The 15,974-nt window shown below is 33.9% G+C and overlaps 1 protein-coding gene across 6 annotated transcripts in view; it reads right to left on the bottom strand.

Moving 5' to 3' along the window:
* The window catches only part of nrm (neuromusculin), a 297,635-nt gene continuing 281,661 nt past the window's right edge, over positions 1–15,974 (bottom strand). Inside the window, exons 9-31 of one of the 6 annotated variants that reach the window (XM_013306246.1) lie at positions 15,229–15,379; positions 14,941–15,052; positions 14,161–14,339; positions 13,591–13,767; positions 13,102–13,242; positions 12,541–12,649; positions 12,005–12,162; positions 11,855–11,913; positions 10,021–10,188; positions 9,534–9,663; positions 9,250–9,334; positions 8,777–8,982; positions 8,518–8,600; positions 7,593–7,770; positions 7,043–7,177; positions 6,672–6,705; positions 4,561–5,321; positions 4,189–4,293; positions 3,771–3,880; positions 2,325–3,548; positions 1,503–2,228; positions 906–948; positions 407–455 (exon numbers count right to left, since the gene is read on the bottom strand). In XM_013306246.1, the coding sequence (XP_013161700.1) occupies positions 1,506–2,228; positions 2,325–3,548; positions 3,771–3,880; positions 4,189–4,293; positions 4,561–5,321; positions 6,672–6,705; positions 7,043–7,177; positions 7,593–7,770; positions 8,518–8,600; positions 8,777–8,982; positions 9,250–9,334; positions 9,534–9,663; positions 10,021–10,188; positions 11,855–11,913; positions 12,005–12,162; positions 12,541–12,649; positions 13,102–13,242; positions 13,591–13,767; positions 14,161–14,339; positions 14,941–15,052; positions 15,229–15,379 (5,028 nt within the window). In that variant the 3' untranslated portion in view covers positions 407–455; positions 906–948; positions 1,503–1,505. Of the gene's footprint in view, positions 456–905; positions 949–1,502; positions 2,229–2,311; positions 3,549–3,770; positions 3,881–4,188; positions 4,294–4,560; positions 5,322–5,625; positions 5,826–6,671; positions 6,706–7,042; positions 7,178–7,592; positions 7,771–8,517; positions 8,601–8,776; positions 8,983–9,249; positions 9,335–9,533; positions 9,664–10,020; positions 10,189–11,854; positions 11,914–12,004; positions 12,163–12,540; positions 12,650–13,101; positions 13,243–13,590; positions 13,768–14,160; positions 14,340–14,940; positions 15,053–15,228; positions 15,380–15,974 lie in introns of those variants that run through there. The other 5 variants (XM_013306251.1, XM_013306247.1, XM_013306250.1 and 2 more) reach the window with 5 other exon arrangements.

Here is a 15,974-nt window from a genome sequence, read left to right as displayed (position 1 = left end):
ATATCAGTTTGGTAATAATGTAGTTTCAAATAATAGGATTAATCAACTTTATTTTAATAAAGATAAGTTTTCTTTAATAATTGACTCCAATTGTATAAACAATGTATACAATTGGAGTTAATAGTGTGTATTAAGTAATTTCATAGTATCGTTTTATCGTGAACATTTCAACGTCTATGAAAATTAAATATAACTTATTGCTGTCTCTAAATGTTACAAGTAGAATAAGAGGGATGGCAATATACAAATTTTGATAGTTGTAACCCAGTGCCATTAGTAAAGTAATTTGATCAAAGCATATCATCGTCAGTTTGCTTGTCGTAAACTTCTTGCATCTTCTGTTGTTCTTTAACTTTCTTCATCTGAGCGTAGATTGAGGCTGCCTTGTAGTTGATGGGCCCGTAGTCCTTAAGGTCGACGTCTGCGTACACGAATTGGTCTTCAGGTCTGAATGGCTGGGGAAGAGATATCACAATTAGACAACGAATGACATGATTTTGACAAATGCTTGTAGTTGTTTTGTGAATTGTGTTTTCTTTTTTTTTGTTTGTTTCATTAAGAGTGTCGTGTGAAATATGATAAATAAATGCTATAAAAATATTATGTTTTACGTTATATATTTTTGATATTTTTATATAATTCATAAAGGTATAAAAAATAGGTATATAATTTTTGTAAATATGAAGAAAACAAATCCTTGTGGTAAGTCATATAAGTAAGTATACACGTAAAGTTAATTAATAGTTAATTCTGTCCGATTTAAAAAAAATCCAGTGTAACAGTTGAGAAGTAAGTAAAAACAAAAGCGTAATATAATTTTTTAATAAAGGTGTTAAATGTAAAAGCAATAAACTAAAAATATAATATTCGCTTGAAGCCAATAATTATGATACGAATTAATTTACCTTAGTTTTAATAAATGTACGTGTCACTCTTGGCAAAGCGGCCCTAGAAAACAGAAAGACAAAACTTTCACAACATTGCAAGGTCATGCTTAATTAAAGCACTAACTGCAACTCAGATATATTAATTGGTTAAGTCCATTTGTGACAACTGAAATCAACACTAAAGGATCCATTAAACTTATCTGAGTATGCAGTTATTCTGGAGTTGGCTTTTGGTATTGGATATCGTGCTTTGTGAAAAGCATTTAAGTTTTTTTTTTCATAGATCTAAGATCATGCTTGGTACGCAATAGAATTTACACCTATCCAAATAATAGCATTACTTTAAAGATTTTTATTCCACGCAAATTTTTATAAAACTGATATTAATTGTATTCTAGCACAAAACACAAGATTTTTCAAATATCTTGGCGGTTCAAGTTCATGTGCGCGTTGCGCAGTTCCCTGTCCCCGCATCCTTGCAGGCCCCGCTTATTCTGCGCAGAAACTATTGTTCCTTGTGTATTTGTTCATACAAAATTTATATTTATCACTTAGAATTTCGTGAAATGATTGGAGAATTATTTCTTCTATGATTTGATTGAATAGATAACTTACCTCTCAGACGTCGATCTCATTAAATTTAAGCGTAGCGTAGTCGCTTCTTTGGTTGTTTTTCCTCTGACTGTTGACTACATTGTTCTTATGACTACTGCTACTATCTTTATCAGTATTCCCTATAGAGTACGTATCATATAAATGTTTATTAGAATTTACTGTATTTTTAAATTTTAAATTATGATTACCTAGCGCTAGATCAGCGTAAACTAATTTTTTATGCTTATATCTTTCATCTTTGGGACCTATAGTATTAAAATTGGAGCTACAAATATGTTCTGGGTTTATATTCCTTGATGAACTAGATATGTAGTTCCCTTTTAATAATTGCAAGTAGGATTTTCTTTCAGATTCATTGTATTCAGGTTCTGGGTAATTTGGCTTCTCGTAGTTATCGTAGATACCGACGCATGATAATTTCTCTCTTAAACTTTCTGATTTCTTTAAGCGATTTAATTTTTGACTATTCTTCTCTCTTGTTCTGTTTAATGTTTTAGTGTAATATTGTACATCTCCAGTTTGATATATAACAGGTCCTATTGTGTTGTTATATGATAGTTCTTGGTCGACTGGTATCCGTTTATCAACTCTTATAGGTTGGAAGTAACAGAAACTATGATGTTTTTGTAAAGGTATTTGAAAGTTTTTCTTGTTTTTTCCTTTTGTGCTTAGGTTAGTAAAATGATTTCGCTTTTGCATGTATTGTTGTTGCAGTATGTTAGTATTCTGAAAAAAAGAAGTAAGCGTTATATTCGTGCATTGTTAGAACATTGATAATTAAACGAAATAATAAAGAAATGAAAACATACGAAGCAGTTATACCTGGGCGATATCACTATTAAGCATATCACTTTGGACAGAGTTACTACGCTTAATTAAAGTCTTTTTTGGTATTGGCTTTTCAGTTAATTTTGGTATTTGTAACGTTTTATTTGGTATTATCACTTGCTTTTTTGGTAATCCAACCTTATTTAAACCAGCCTGATCATTTAGTTGGTTCACTACTGATTTGACCAAAGAAGTTGAAGGTAAAGTGATTGCAGTATTTATTGTACTTCTTTTAGGAGTCGCAGCAACTATATTTGGCTTTTGAGTATCTTTAGTTACATTTGTACCATTTCCATCTTTACTTTCAGATTCTTTATCACTTTCATTTTCTTCATTTGTATTATCTATTCTAGCTATAGTTAAATTACTTTTTGTATTACGAATTGGAAATTTTTCAATCTTAGATACATCGTCAACGGATTTTGATGATCTGACAGATCCATCTACCACATCGACTGATCTCACTCTTGTGTTGATAAGAGGCATTGATAAATTAACGTAAACATGATCAGATTTTAAAGGGGAATTGAATGGAGATAGTTTTTTTCTTGGAGCTGGTACTGGTGCGTTTAGAGAATTTGTCGAACGATTCATTTGATAATTCGTTTCTTCGTATACTTGTATGGAATCAGTTAAATTTTCAAATTGCTCTACACCACTTATGTTTGATTTAATTTTAAGTAAAGGTGGATAGTTAGCGTAGATTGCGTCTTCATTTGATACATCTTTATCGTTATCTGATTCGTCTGCGTTCTTGTTGTTATTAATTTCATTGAAATTCTCTCCGTAAACAGTATTAGGATAGAATCTTTCTATGTTTCTTTTTCTTACTATTCTCATTGATTGGAAATGTGGTAATTTTTTATTATTTCTTGTATTTAATGAACTGAACTTTCTTGTTTCAGGTTCGGTTACTTCTTCGTCTATTGTTGGGAATTGTTTTAAGAATGAAGGTTGCATTTGTGGTAGATACGGATTTAATAGAACAGTTTGGTGTAGAGGATACATTTGTTGTATCGGTGATAGTACTGGTATCCCATAGGAAGGTTGATATTGACCATTCTGTGATTGTGTTAAGGTATAATTTTGCATGAACGGCGGGCATACAACTCTCGGAGTGAACGATGGGTTCGTAGTCAACTGTTTTTGTAAATGTTCAATCCCTTTAGCATGTTTTGTGTTAGTTTCAACAACTCTCGGTTGTATCGCTTGTACAGGCTTTGTTTTGCATGCGATTAAACATGAAATAAAAATAAAAAAAGAAACAAAATTAAAATGCAAAGAAAAAAAAACTATAAAGATTACAGTTAACAAAAATCTAAACTTTAAATCGAGGAAAAAGTTAATTTTTACATTTGCGAATATTTCTAAAGATTGTTAACTCAAAGCAACACTCGGACACAAAATTATTTATTCCTACAAAGTGTTAAGGCTAATTACCTTATTGGGAGGCTGTTGTAAGCCGTGGAACGGTAGGTTCTCGTAGAGACCGGGGTTGTCCGCTCCGAGGCCGCCGTTCGCTGCATTATCTACGCCATTCGTAGGTGGGCCTGAGTAAATACAAAATGAAAAATTTAACATTCGTCCCTTCTCCAAGAAATAAAGAAACCTAAAAAGTGGAACCCGTATTTATAGCTAATATATTTGGGGAAGTAATACCTGGACTACGTTTTGAATTTAATTGGGTTTTAGGTACGTATTTAAGACATATAAAACTTAATTTTATCTGTAAATCAAAAGTCATACTCATCTTTTAAGTCGTAATTAATTTAAATGTACATATCAATGGTTAAGCATTTAAAGCCCAAAACGTATTACAAACCTTAGAATTAAGGCATTTTAATAGCACAATACTTACTATCTCCAGGTTTTTTTCTCTTTCTCGTATTCCTTGAATTGACATCGTTCACTGTCTCAATTCTATTTGTCGATGTAATTCTATCGGGCCTTTTAAATGACACAACTAAAACATGCAACACTCAATTAAATGCAAAGAAAAAAAAAGTGCCACAAAAAGAAAGTTTGCAAAGGAAGACAAATCATGCATTTGAAGAGCTATAATAATAGTGAAAAGTGAATTCATGATGTGTGATAATATTTTTGATATTTTAAGGAATAACCAGATATTTGTAAGAGAAAATGAAATAATCGAGTTCAGTTCAAAGTATTATCACACATAATCTGTGGTAGCATGAAAAAAAATGTTGGTAACTGATAAAATGAAAACTACCTCCTTCAGTAACTATCACATTCGGGGTATCACTTTGAAAGAATGATCTTATCCTCTTTTTAGGCAGACCGTATCCAGTCTTACCTAAGTTCATTAACGAAACGGCTCTCTTATTTGATTTATTTATTTTCTTATATTTTCCACTTTCCTCTTCTGAGCCATTATCATTTCTTCCTCTTAAATTTCTAATGATTCCTGACATTACGTTTTTAGAATTTCTCTTAGGTTTTCCATTCTTTTTAGAATATTCTACTTTAGGTGGTGATTTGTTACTTTCAGTTCTTTCTTGATTTCTTTCTAATAATCCTAGATTACTTTCTTCCTTGTCTACCGGCTTGTTAGTATTAGTATTTTGAAGACGTGCTTGATTCTTTGGACTAAGTGTATGGTTGGAATTGACGTGAACAAGTACACCGGGTTTTAAAGGCCATTTGTTTGGTGTTGTTACAGTTTGTGGTTTATTCTCCTTTCTTATTTCGACATTGGGAGTTTCAATTTTATTTTCTTCATCAGTTTTTGTTTTATTTGAATTTATAGTTGCTTCTAATTGTGATAGACTCGCTTGTAGGCTGCTAGTGTTTGGTTTTTCATTAAATCTGTTCATTTCTAAATTATGTGGATAGCTTTGCGAATCGACTAGTCTGGTTCGGTCTGATGATTTCGGGCTAAATGATAGATTGATGCGCGGAGATAAAGCAGGCAAAGCTTGTGATATGATCGACTGGGCTATGGATACTTCGTTTAGACAGCTACCATCCGGACTATATCAATATTATCATGAAAACAAAACAAAATGATTAGGGTCATGCAATGAGTTTGTAATTAAAATTATATCTCAGTAGAAAACAGAAAATAATCGTACAAATAATTTATAAAAGGGTTGTAAAAAATACATAAATATGTCTATCATAAGATATAAGATATATACATAATAAAGAAACAGACGTTCAAAATAAAATAACAAATATAAATAATGTTTTATGAAGTATAAGAATGATATAACAAATTATATAAAATAATAATTATGAAGAAGAATGCTTTCCTAACAATCTTCTTACATGCGGTGTTGATGAGCAAGCTAATGGGAATTGACTACGAAAAATCACACAGAAAATTGTTCCAGAACTCCAGCAAACATAGCAGTAAAAAAATAAGAAAGCATTCTCCATCTAAACGAAAATCATACAATTGATTGTGTTAGTAATATACCTGAACTATTAATCGTAGTCAGTCTGAGAACGTCTGGTGTTAGAGCGGTTAGGAACCTACACAGGAATAAACAATTATAATAAACCTAATATTAATAAGGTATAGAAGAAATTAATACCAAATTATGGGATAAAAGTAATACGGTTCGTGCGTGATTGGGATTTGGGGAACTTCATCTTTAAATTTACAAATGAAATTCAGCTTTGTAAAACATGAATTATTTACAATTCGGATTCTATTTAAAACTTATATTTATTCATCGGAATAACATAAAACAGACTGATTTTTAAGGCTAAATTTCTTTTGTAAAAACCGAAGTTTTAATTTAATTTGTATAGGTATATGTCTGTTAGTTTGGTTCTTTGTATGTAACCGATGGTCCAAGCAAATAGCAAATTACACGCGCAAAAAACTCAAACAATTCGACAATCTATTTGAACCTGGTGTCAATTGGCAGAACGAGGGGTGACCGAGACGGTGGCATTGAGAGCGTGTGCCATGACTCTGCTCGGACCAAAGGCGTCGCTGCAATACGTTCATAACAGACGGACAAATATATTACATATATTGATAAAGATATACAAAATAATACGTAATAAAACATATAAATAAATATACTATTAAATAAATATAGATGATACTATAACGAGAACATAATTGATGAATAAATTAGGGAATTGACGATAAAAATGGTCGGCTGTTTTTGAGCAATGCTAAGATTGTTTTTGGAAGAGTAATAATAATTAATGTTAACGAAAAGGAAAACAAAAGATGTGCTTTAAAAGAGTATAAAAAGGAAATTGAAATGAACGCTGTAGTATTATTAAATCTAAAAGTATGTTTTCTAAGCGTTTTACTAAACATTCTCAACTAAATTCTAATATAAATGAAACTATACTTACTTCTCACGTTCCTCTAATTCCACAGGACTATTATCTACAGCCGTATTATTAATTTGACGTAATATGTTAGGCGGCATCCGGAAAGGAACAGACAAAATAAGCAAAGTTAGTAACACTAAACGTGGATTTCCGAAACCAAAATCCCCATTTAAAACATATTCATATCTCTGGCTGGATGACGATATGTTTTATAAAGATATTTTGGTCTTAGAAACAAACGGTAAGACATGTCACATAGAACTAGATGCAAACGAATTGAACGATATTGTTATAGAAAAATTCAACAAAAACAAACAATAAATGTGATAACTGAGTAGAAGCCAACGAACACTTTGACAATAACGTATTTGGTAAATTGATGATGTACTTACATTTGGATTTAGCCCTCATTCTCCTGCAGATACAGATGATGATGATGCAGAGGATGACGGTGATGACCAGAATCGCGAGAGCAATGCCACCGAACAGCAGAAGTTTGTACTGATCCCTCCACCACACCTTGTTACCTGTAATCATGGTATTCACCGTTTCAATCTTGTTGGCAGATCAAGATTAGCTGGGCACTGTAACTTGTGCTATGTCCCGAGCAGCTTAGACGTTTGAATACCACAATATAAACATCTTATTCTTTCATATTTTGTTTTTTATTTTCATCATAAATGGTGTCAAATGTCACCAGCCAGTTTATCTAAACCATAAAAGTTTTATTGAAGGTTATAGAATTTGTTACGTGAACTTACTGTAACTTTCCAGGTTGGCTGTAATGTAGAAAAACATACATTGATAAAATTTCATAACATTTTAATGCAACTCTTTTAAATCACAAACAATGAAGTCAGTAACCTAGAAGAGGCAGAGCTTATGAAATCCCATTAAGCCCGGGGCTAGTTGCTATCATTTGCTACTTTGTGTATGTCTTACCTTCCACTCCTCTCTCGCAAGGCTCGGAGACTCCGACGGAGTTGTTAGCGTAGCATTTGTAGGTGCGGTACACCTCCACACTGGTGCTGAGCCGCAGGAAACTCTGCAGCCCCGACTGCCAGATTCGCTCATCCGTTATGCTGTCGTTGTCGTTTTTCAGCTTCCATTTGAATGATACCTGGAGATTGTGTTATTCCTTGGTCATTGTTCATAAGCTTATTTTCTTTTTTTATATTCTAAAATGCGTTGGCAGCTTTTATGTAGATAAAAGTATTTTTCTTCTCATATTGATTTTTAAAAGAATGAGAGTTTTAGTCGTTGATAACTATAAGTCTTGCTTACTACACTTAGGTACTGGCTTTTTTTATATATTATAAGGTGGCAAACGAGCGAACTTCCACCTGAAATCGCTGAAATAGCGAAGTGACCGTTGCCCATAGACATACGCAATTGCATATGCGTTGCCTACCTTTAATTGACGGAGGAGAGGATGCACAGAAAGCAAATATCTTCCCTTTCCATGCATCCTCTCATCCGGAAAGTCCACTACCACTTCCCATCCGTTCCTTATAAGAAAAAGGGTGGGAAGGGAAAGAGGACTAAATAAGGCCTCCGGGACGCCCACTCGTCAGACGAAACGCGGAATTGCCCCCACTTCACGCCTGTCTTCTGTGTGGTCGTGGTATTTCACCGGGCGAGCCGGGACTATTCGTGCGAACATGTTAAAGCGGGCGCTAACACTGTTGGCTGGACCATAGTCTTAGTTTTCTATTTAAAAAGTAGTTTATTGTTAGTTGCTTTTTTTTTTTAAATCCTGCAGTCTATTGCAGAGTTTATCAGTTATAGAGTGCGCTGAATTACCAATTGGGTTGAGAATACCTTGAAGGTCATGATGTTAGAATCTTATATGACTTTACAATATTACCTCAGCCGGGTTTGCGTGTGCAGTGCAGACGAGCAGTTGTTCGCCGTCCTTCTCTATCTGCTTGATACCGCACTCGGGAACGACTGGAATGTTAATTAACATGATGAATTAAAAAGTAGACAAAATATATTCTTGAATCTCTTGAAATTTGTACTACTACTACTATTTGCTATCCCTGTTTCTTTTAAAGTGACAGAGCAGGACGGCAATATACAGACAGGAGAGGCTAGAATTAGCGTCAGAATATCGTAATACTCACACATAACATCCAAATAAACAGACGTGTTAACGGAGCCGTGTTTGTTGTACGCCTCACAGATGTAATTGCCGCCATCTCTCCTCGACACCGGACCCAGTAGTAGCGTGTTAGAAGAAGACAGGATAAGCGATCGGTTGCTGTGTTCCTTGCCTTGGTTCTTGGTGGATAGTTCACGACGCCATGAGTAACTCGGCATCGGGAAACCCCTGTACAAAGAGAGAGTATTCTGTCTAAGAGCAAAATAATTCGTTAAGATGTTTACACGCCATTATACGGTTTATGTAAGCGAAGTTTGTTTTAAACTAAGAAATAAAAGAAATGAGTAGCCTTTGTGTTCTTCCAAATTTTATCAAGATCCGTTGAACCGTTGCGAATATAACTTCAAACAAACATCCATCTATCCATCGATCCATCCATTTAGTTGTTAAGAAGTAAGAATTCCGTGTTGTCAGGTTTTATAAAAGTAAACTTACTTGGCTGAACAGACAACTTTCCCAGGTATCTTGTTCTCTATAACGGACACTACTTGCGGCGTAACCGTTATGTTTTCTGGTTCATCTATAAATAAAAAGAAATGTCACACATCCATCTCAGAATAATCTGATTTTTAAAACTCTAAATACTATCGATAGTGTGTAAATTACGTTTGGGTAATTATTTTGATAGTGTGTAAAATTGTATTTCACAATTGTGTAAATAATAGATTGCGCAATGTATAGTGTGTAAAATATAGAATAGTTTAATATTGTGTACGTACACTCAACAGCAAATTTAGTGGTACTGTTTACTGGAGGTCCGGCAGCGTTGCGCGAGGAGCGGCATGTGTAGCGAGCTACGTCCGCAGCGCGTGACAACACGCCGCCTGCCCACGCTGACATGTTCCAATGCTGTCAACATCAATCATTGAACCTGAACTGTGGCTTTCTCCTAGTACATATGCGCAAGAGTGTATCATTTTTTTATATTATAAGGTGGCGGAACCGCGAGGTAACCGCTGTCTATAAACATTCGCAATTACATATCCTTTGCCTACCTTTAATCGACGGATGAGACGCAATGAAAGAGAATACTGTTCCTTCCTATGTCTGTCTCCGTCCGCGAGGAATTAAAAAAGAACTTCCTAGTCTATGTACTCTGCCATGTTATATGTACATCTATACCTAATTTAATCCTATTGGAGATACCTTCTAACAAATATCCATCCATCCATCTATATTATTAGTAAGATTAAACAATTTGCTTACCAAAGTAGATTCGGTAGCTTCGAAGTCATTCCGATTGACTTGTGGTTCTATCTTCCTTTCTATCACATAGTATCTATCTGTTTTGTCAGGGTCTATAACCTGACCGTCCTTCAGCCATTGCACACTGCAGAGTGGTGCGCACTCCACTGTACATGATAGAGAGATGTTCTGAAACAATTGAAAACAATACATGAACACCCAGCCTGGAAAAAATTGCATAAGAATCAATACATGAACACCCTACCTAAAGACTAATTGCATGAGAAAAATCTCTTAAAGAAGTTTGAATAATTAAAGCTATAGGTTATCTTGCGCTTACATCATGTTAATAAGAATTGCTGTCAAACAGTGGTTAAATTATTTAAAAAAAAACCAGTCTAATGTGCCAGTTACAGGAATTTTTAACGTAAGCTCTTTGTTGGCACTTAAAAGAAATTGCATGTGATTCTTTTAAGCTATTTTTAGCACTTTATATAATTCCACAGATTAAATAAATCAATATTACAATAATATACCGAAATTGAGTTTTTTAATCTGTATAAAATTATTTATAATAAAATATTCTTTGTATATTTTGTATTATAAATAGAAGAGCACTTACTGTAAGATTTTGCCTATAAATAAAAAAAAACAAACAGAAAAAGAGAACTGGCAACTTTATTCCATGTTATAATTTTGGACAGCATGGCAATCTTTTTCACAATTTTAATTTTAGTGTATTCTATAGAATTTTAATTTAAATTAAATTTTAATTTAAAGTAAATGATATATACTCTGTAATTCACAGAACTTCACAACACATCTTTAAGTCAAATGTACAACAGGTTCTCAGACTCAGACCCTTTCTTTCTATTACTAATTATACGTCTGACTTTACACGTATTAATTATAGAAAATATATTTTTTTATTTTATTGTTTTGCAAATCGTAATTTAATTCATCAAATACAAAATTATTAATATTATTTAAGAAATATCTCATATTCATTGTTTAATTAATTAAATTTTCTTGCAATTTCTTTAGATTTTAAAGAGCAAAGCTACAGTTATGTGTAGTTTCGTAATTTTTTAACAAGATGGCGTTGTACTAAATTTTGTAATTATTAACCTGATCTTACGATATTGAAGGTCATTGGCAATTTAAAAATAGAATTTAACCTTTTTAAAATTATGTGTGAATAGTTTAATTTAATATGGATGTTAGTTAGAAGTAATTATATAAAGATAAAAGATTACATAATCAATATTTACAAACAAACAAACATAATTATTTCTATTGATGTATATAATTCAATTAAGATAATAGTTTTATGGAGTCAATAATCTATTGCGCATTGATAAAGTTGTCTATACTATTTATAACAGTTCGTTATAACGTTATTAAAACACCTAGACGTTTAACGATTATGAGTAATCTGTTTATATTTATATAAACAATACTCTCTGTTTATGTTACCGATAAATTTCGAATATTGATAATTTACAATCAGACTAACATTATAAATTTGAAAAATTAAGGACAGTTAGGTCAAAAGTAAAATGTTTCTTATAAATAAATAAAAACCCTTTTTTTTGAGTTTACAACCATATTCTGTATGTAACTATCGCCTGGACAGAATTAAAAAAAATAATGCCTATGTGTTCTTCCGGACTATTTCTATGTTTAAGCCAAATTTCATCGAGATCCGTTCAGCCGTTCTGGAGATAAATTCTAAAAAAAATCTATTCATCCAACCATCTAAATAATCGTATTTATAATATTAGTAAGAAGTATGATTATATTCATAGTCAGATTATAAACTGACGCATTTTCAAACGGTTTTTAATAAACTAACCTGAGATCTGTACAGAGCTCCGCTGTAATGATTCATGGCGTATTTGAAGCTTGGTGGTGCTGAAATTAAAAAAAAACTAGGTATAAGCTATGATACTAAAATGCGTAATTTAGTTCAAATATATTAGTCAGAGAGAAAAAGGGATGTTACCTAATACGTCAATATTGGCAAAAGCCGGTTCCCCTTCACCAGCAGAGTTATTTCCACGACACGAGAAGTTGGTGCGGTGATCCAGTGTTACAGGGTCTATAGTCCAGTCAGCTGACACGATATCACTCATCAGCCGACCTCCACGGTGCCAACGGAACCTGGAAATGACACACTTTTAGTTCGTTCAAAAAGGATTTTCTCAAATTAATAACAGCGCCATCTATGTTTAGTAGTCAGGCAATTGCTTAAATAACAGCGGCAGCTATAAAAAACCGATAAAACTTTCGTTTGTTAAACTTCGAAACACACTTCGAAAAACTTATTAACAATGGGTTTCTGAGACAAAAATCTCAGTATAAAACATATCGTCATCCTTGTCAATTGAGAAAACAAAGATAAGTTGTTTTAAAATCAGGGTTTTGGTCTCAGAATGGGTTTCTAAATTCTAAATTAATAAAAATGGGGTAATAAAATTTTACTTAAAGATTATTTTTCTTTTTACTCTTAAAGTCAAATAAGTCTCAAATACTGTTTACCTATTGGATTCAGGTCTGCCTTTCTCTTCGACACTGCAGCTGACCACTAAGGATTGACCCTTTATGACGCGCCACGGAGAGTAGGTCAGCTTTGCCGGTCCCGGGGGATCTGTGAAATGTAGACACGTTCGAATCAATAAAATGTAGAAAGCTCTATGTAGCCTGAAGCAGCTTTTGTTTGGAAAACATTATTTACTTGAGTTGTAATATATAAAAGGGATGGCATAAACACTGCTTTATGTAATATTTTGCGGTGGATTTCCGCTGACGTAATACTTGAATAAAAACTCAAGGTTAAGTGATAGAATTCTACTTCTCTATGTGTTTCGATGTCTTATTTACTTTGTGATTTTTATAATTTTTTTTTCATGAGGAAAGGGTGGGAAGTGGATTTGACGGAAGAAGGAACGCATAATAAGGGAAAATATTCAATTTCTGTACGTCCCCTCCTCCGGCAACTAAAAGTAAACAACGCATCTGCAATTACGAATGTCTATGGGTAGCGTCCGCTAGCTTGTTTGCCATCCTATAACATAAAAATTACAATAAGACACTACTCACAGTTGACGACCAGTTCTGTCTTGGCGCTCTCGTTGCCCCAGCCAGCGTAGTTCTTGCCTTTACACGAATAGTTGCCATGGAAACTCTTCGTGGTATCTTGCAGCAGCAGCATCGAGGGGTCTACGTCGTTGCACAGACTGTCTGTAAATATACATGAAGGTATATATATTAAAATCTCTACAACCTATTAAAGTAGATTATTTCTACTTTAAAACTGCATTTCTAAGATACAAAGGATATTGCAAAATTTACTAGCACTGTGTCCTTTTTATCACTTAGATTGCAATGTCTTTTTTCTGCAGCAATAAAAAGATCAGGCTCTAAACGTAGTGTTTTTCCTAAATATTACTTCATATTAAAACAACAGAGCATCAAAGATGCGGGGATCCCATATGATAGGTCTTCCTACTTTTTTCTCTACTTCGCTGGGTCCTCGAGATATCATCTAATACAAGCTAAGTAAAGGAACAAAACTGTATATATTCTTACCATTAGTCCCGTTGCATTCCGGCAAGTGCTTCAGAATTTCCCCATCCAGATACCAGATGACTTCATCCAGGACAGGCGGGTTGCCGGAGACCACCTCGCAAGTGAGGGTTACGTTCCTGTGCTCAGTCTCCAAGATTGGGCTCTGTGCGCTCATGTTAAGTCGCACTTGAGGCTTGTCTGGAAGTAAATATACAATTGCAACAGACAGGCAGAGAATATGAAACAGACTTATGACCAAAATCAATATTTGAAGCTTGAGATTGTATCAATTCGATTATCTACAATCTTTCAATCTATTCTTTTTATCTTTAGTTTTAACTACAATGGATGTGGATGGCTACAAAGGTAGAGGAGGACCAAAGAAAGTATGGTTTGTGTGAGAGAGGATATGCGTAAGAAGAGGTTGGATTCAGAAATGACGCGTGGTAGAGATGTATGGAGTAGTATATACTGTGCCGACCCTCCGTAGTGATAAGGACAGGTTGATAATGATGACGTTGGAATTAATATTAACATAATTGTACTTGGTAATGAAATTCTTAATTCAAAAACAATTGTAGCATTACTTACACAGTATATTAACATGTATGGTCTCATTGGTGGTGCCCTGTCCCACTGTGTTGGCGAGCAAGCAGCTGTAGTTGCCGAGATCCTCTCCACGAGATGACACGATGATGAGTGCGTGTTGCTCAGTCGTGCCACCTTCGTAGTGAGAACTGTTCACGTTAAGTTTCTCACCGTTGCGGTACCTTGGAGAAAATATAACTATCAGTATCAAATAGACTTATAAACTTAGTGTTACAGCACTAAACTCTAGAAGTAAAAGATTTTAACAGTAGTCTACGCCACCCCAATGACTGTTACACGAATGTATCTTGTCCGGTGCAATTGCGACCACACAGATGACAGGCGTCAAGTAGAAGTAATTCCGCGTACCGTCGGATGAGTGTGCGTCCCGGAGGTAATTTTAGTACATCCTCTTGCCTTTTCAAATCTTTTTTTATAAGGATACTAGCAGACCCGACAGATGTTGTCCTGTCTACACGTCTTTAATTTGAAAATTCGAATATTATTTAAAATTTGACACTGCGATAGTAGCGCCGTCTGTCGGATCCAATGTAAATCATTCCAAAATCAACAACTACTAATAAATTAAAAATTAATTAAAAAAACATTGTCCAGCGGACAAAATTGTGAATCTAAACGATTCCCAGATCCCCTTGAACACACACAAAAAAATTCATCAAAATCGGTCCAGTCGTTTGAGAGAAGTTCAGTGACATATACACTCACAGAAGAATTATATATATAAAAGATATTCAAATAGGAAGTGTAGGTTAAACGTCTTACCAGATAACTTCATTGAGAGACGATGGGTTACTTTCATATTCACATTTGAGCAATATTTTCGCACCTTCAACCACCGTTATGTTCTTTGGTTCTAAATGAACAAGCGGTGGATCTGTAAAATCAATATATAACCTTTATTTTATAATTTAATATAGAGAGCTGCCACTGAATGTGGAAGACTAAAAACCTCTTATTTAGAGCGGAAAATTGTTGGTTTCACTACAACCTTTTGGAATCTTCCTTTCACAAATAATGATAAAATGATGGTCATATCCGCTGTATACTTACACCAAACTTCTAGTTCTCTGGTGGCGTGTATGGGATGTTCTTTAGTCTCTATCATGACGTCATTGATTGCTTCACAGCGGAACTTGCGGCCGTTTTCAAAGCGAGTCGCTTCAAATGTCAAGTTGGATTTAGTGACGAAAGTTGAATCACTCTGTGAATGTACGTTGGTCAAGAATTAATGTTTTTGAGTTGGCACATCGATTAGAAAAATAGTACCGTTCTCGACGTGCCAAGTCAAATGTTGTCTTGGTCCATCGAGAAATATTTACAATAAAGTTCCCTTTATTACAAATCAAAGCTAAGTTAAGACAATCGATTTGAATAACAATTTATGTAAATTTGAAAACCATTAAACAGTTAAAAGTTATAATAATTGTAACAATTCTTGGACGTTGAGTTTGTTTGACTATAAAATTCTAATTCTGCCCACCCTCGGGCGGTAACCATCGCAAACTGTCAGCTTGTCTTTGTCTCGAGTTAAGAATTTGATATAGAGTTTATGGAAGGGACTAAAGCATTCTATAGAGAGCGTACTAACAATATTGAATACTTGGTATAAAATATGTGGTCTTATATTTAGAGAGAAAAAATTGATAGGCAAGAAAATATAAAAAAAAATAGGCTAGAAATTGTGGTGGACTATCAAATTTATTAAGATTATTTAATGAATTTTAAATATTTAAATTGACACATTTTCAAAATGTAACATTTGTGTTAATGAATTTGGCCACATCTAGTAAAATAAT

This window comes from Papilio xuthus, unplaced genomic scaffold (assembly GCF_000836235.2).
Source record: "Papilio xuthus unplaced genomic scaffold, Pxut_1.1 DF828258.1, whole genome shotgun sequence".
NCBI classification, from domain to species: domain Eukaryota; kingdom Metazoa; phylum Arthropoda; class Insecta; order Lepidoptera; family Papilionidae; genus Papilio; species Papilio xuthus.
The sequence above is the reverse complement of the archived record's forward strand: the minus strand, read 5'-3'. Positions and strand labels throughout refer to the sequence as shown.